At 39.9% G+C, this 3,613-nt stretch overlaps 2 protein-coding genes across 2 annotated transcripts in view; one reads left to right on the top strand and one right to left on the bottom strand.

The window, feature by feature from the left end:
• Window positions 1-973, top strand: part of LOC138864765 (craniofacial development protein 2-like) — a 1,359-nt gene extending 386 nt beyond the window's left edge. The window contains exons 1-3 of the mRNA XM_070133344.1: window positions 1-251; window positions 621-673; window positions 872-973. The exon at window positions 1-251 is cut by the window's left edge and continues 386 nt beyond it. Of these exons, the coding sequence (XP_069989445.1) occupies window positions 1-251; window positions 621-673; window positions 872-973 (406 nt within the window). The remainder of the gene's footprint in view (window positions 252-620; window positions 674-871) is intronic.
• A 31-nt stretch (window positions 974-1,004) lies between these two features.
• LOC138864764 (uncharacterized) lies at window positions 1,005-3,203 on the bottom strand. The gene is made up of 6 exons (XM_070133343.1): window positions 3,165-3,203; window positions 2,769-2,966; window positions 2,185-2,664; window positions 1,809-1,985; window positions 1,360-1,687; window positions 1,005-1,231 (listed from the first exon to the last, which is right to left on the bottom strand). Exons 1-6 carry the CDS (start codon window positions 3,201-3,203, stop codon window positions 1,005-1,007), a joined length of 1,449 nt encoding a protein of 482 aa, XP_069989444.1.
• Window positions 3,204-3,613: the final 410 nt, after the last annotated feature.

Here is a 3,613-nt window from a genome sequence, read left to right as displayed (position 1 = left end):
TGGAGCGAATCTCAATGGGCATGTTGGAGAAGGGAACAGTGACCATGAGGGGGTGGCTAGTAGTTACGGTGTAGGAGAGGGGAACGCGGAGGGACAGATGATTGTGGATTTTGCAAAACGAATTGAGTTGGCTATAGTGACCACCTATTTTAAAAAGGAGGAGCACAGGATCACTTATAGGAGCAGAGGAAGAAGTTCACAAATAGAATATATCTTTTGTAGGAGACGCAGCTTGAAAGAATTCAGTAATTGTAAGGTGTAATATTAAGAATACGAAATGGTATTTTCTAAGAAAATTACAATTTATTTAGTTCAATTGTCTTTAGTTATATAAGTGAAAATAAACAGAAGCGAGTACTGCGCTTCTCGTTCCTTTTTTGTCATTCTGAGGGATTATGGGTCGAGGAGATCCTGGGAAAACATACACACATGCTAACTGAAATCTTTGAAATGGGACACTATTTGAACCTGAAAGTTATGTACAATAGAGAAGTATCATGTCCAGTGTTCTGGTAAGAATATCAGTTGTTAAAAAAATGTTTCGTAATAAACATCTGGCAAACCAAGGAGTATCACATGTGTAGATAGCAGTTCTAAAAATTATGTGCTTTTGATTTCAGGTCGATGTGAATATATGCAAATTAAAAATAACCTTCCTCACACGAGTCAAAAAGTAAAAGATTTGTTTATGTGAATTCAATGATTTGAGATGCTAAGAGATTGAAATATAACAGATATAACATGAAATTGTGTGTAGGGGGAATGGTGGTTATTCTACTATCGGCCTTACTAGTGCTTTGTATAGATGTAGCTTTACTCTTTCAGGGCATCCTGAGAATCTTCAATTTCGTTAGCATTTTTCCTGCCATAGCTCTCTTTCCCTTACGTGGGCTGCGGTGCCAGTGTTTGTGATTTTCAGACCGAGGAGTCTCCCTTCCTTTGTATAGTTTATGTTGGTGTTGTTGAGGTCTAGATTGCCTGTTTTGTTCTGGCTGCTGGAATCACTAGGAATTTGTTTTGATCTTCCATTCTCCTTCAAACTTGTTGATTTTATTAATAGCCTTATTTGTTGCCAGCTTAATGAAGTTAGCCCGGGGAGATGGATGCGTTATGATCTGTGTGATGTCATCAGCATACATCACATAGTTGCTGCTCCTCTCAGGTGGAGGAATGGGAGTCGTGTATAGGGTGTACAGTGTTGGGGAGATACACTCCCCTGTGGGTCTCCGCTCTGGGGTGGAAATTCTTCTCCAATGTATTAGTTTATACGGAGCTTGGCTTTCCTTCCTTCTCTATAACTACAAAGGAACTTTGTTAGGGGTCAGGGAAGCCCTAGCTGGTTTAATCTAAATTTGATGCCTGGGTGCCACACTTTGTCAAAAGCCTTGGCTACATCCCTTAAAACAATATTCACTTTGTTGTTGTCGGCCAGACCCAACGCTATTTCTTCATATGCTAAATCTATGGCTGTACTCGTGCTTTTGAAGTTCCTAAAGCCAAATTGTCTAGGAATTAGAAGGTTATTAAGTTCCAAATGCTGGTGCAATCTGCTGTTGATGATGCGCTCAAAATTCTTTCCTGGTTTTTCAAGTAGGGATATTGGTCTCTGGTCTGTTGGCGGATTTTCCCGGCTTTTGAATGAAAGTGATGAGGGCTGTTTTAAACTCCTTTGGGAAGTATCCATTCGCTAAAGCAGAATTGAGTATTGTTTTAAATCTTTGTACCTTAATGGGAGGAAGGTTTTCAACTTCCGGCTTTATTTGGCTGATTCCTGGAGATTTGTTTTTCATAGATTTTATTGCTTTTACCAATTCTTCTGCAGTAATTAGTGAGATTAATGGATCCTCTTCGTCTAGGCAACTGTAGTCTATCACTGGGTTTTGGTTGTCTAAGGCAGTAGAGTTAGCCAGTTCTTGTGTCACCATCCCCTCTGTTTCTTCGTCAAAAGCAAGGTTTTCTTCTTCCGAGATGTGAAAGACTTTTGCCTAGCAAGTTCTATGGATTTTTTTTCTTTTTCCTGGTCTTTGTGTTGTTTGATCCCTTGGCTGTCATATATATATATATATATATATATATATATATATATATATATATATATATATATATATATATATATGGACTGTGTGAAGTGGTGTTGCCCATCATTGTTATGAATTTCCTCCAGAATTCTTTGGGATCTCTTGCCTGTGATGATAGGTCTGGAGTCAGCTTTGCCCATAGGGAGTTGCTTAGGGCTCTGCAGGCCTCCGTTAACTGGATGCGTATTTCATTACATCTTCGTTTCAGTTCCTGATCCCAACCTCTGTGAGTTGCCAAGTTTCTTACATTTTGGTACATAACTTGGAGGTGCTGTAGTTCTGTTGAGCTTTTGGTGTGAGGGAGTGCTCTGGGGGTTCTGTGCGGTATGGTGATCTGTTTTGTCTCAATAATGTCCTTGAGCCATCTTTCGGTTTCTTGGTCTATATCCCCATTGGTTTTTCCACTTAGTTCAGTGTGTGGCTTATTATTAAGAATTTGTTTGAACTGATCACAGTTGGCATTTTTGTAATCAGCTCTAGGTGTGATGGGATGCTTAGTGGGTTGGTGGAGATCTCCATGATGATAGGGAGATGGTCGCTTGTTGTTATGTCTCCTGGGGTAATATGGATGTTGGGATATCCATATCTGTTGGACATGGCAATATCTGGGCTTGTGGCTGTGTTATTTCTGATGAGAGTGGGAAAATCAGGGCCAAGATGTGGTAGACGTCCTTCTGACATCAACTGTACGATACTGTTCCCGATATTGTTATTGTTCCCATGTTCAAGTGGTGCATGTCTAGCATTGAGATCTCCCATGATATATACTGGTTTCTGTTCTCTCAGGAGACTAAGTATGTCTGGATATGGTAGAAAAGGTCTGGGAGGAAGGTATGCCGTTGCCAGGATTATGGGGCCTCTGGTGATTTCAATTTCGACCGCCAAGTACTCTTGGTCGAAGTTGTCTATAATACGGTGTTTAAGATGTTTTTTTTTTTTTTTTTTTTTATGACAAGGGCTACTCTGTCATGCATTTCCCCTGTTTTATTCCGTTGATAAGTATAATAGGGAAAGATCTTTATTCTTTCATTGTCTTTTTGTCCATGGCTATTTACTAGAATTATATCCGGGTTGCAGGAAGCATACGTGTTTCAGAGCTCGTCTTCTGTTCCTCGTGTAAGACATTATGCTGGATTATTCTTAGTCTATTAATTTTGTTGACATGTTGGCTGATTCTGGGGTCTCAACAAATTCGTTTCTTATTCCTTTGAGTCTGTGTCTATCCTGGATCATGCTCCCTGTCACTTCAATTGATCCAGCCTCTAAAAGCTGTTAATTTTGCGCTCCGAGTGTATGAAATTCTTGTTGGTGTATGTGAATTTGATGTTTCCAGCCTTTATCTCTTTGCCAATTGTTAATTTGTTGCAGTTCTTATATTTTTCTGGGTCTTGTGACAATAACAGTAGCCCGATTGCGGCTGGATCAGTAGGTATTCCACCATAGTAGAGTTTCGTTTTAGGTTTTGCTCCCTTGGCTTGTTCTTTTGGTGCTGGAGTACTTGGTCCTGGAGTGGTGAGTTCCAATTTCGGATCGAT

This window comes from Penaeus vannamei, chromosome 18 (genome assembly GCF_042767895.1).
Source record: "Penaeus vannamei isolate JL-2024 chromosome 18, ASM4276789v1, whole genome shotgun sequence".
NCBI lineage: Eukaryota > Metazoa > Arthropoda > Malacostraca > Decapoda > Penaeidae > Penaeus > Penaeus vannamei.
This window is presented reverse-complemented; position numbering and strand designations above follow the sequence as displayed.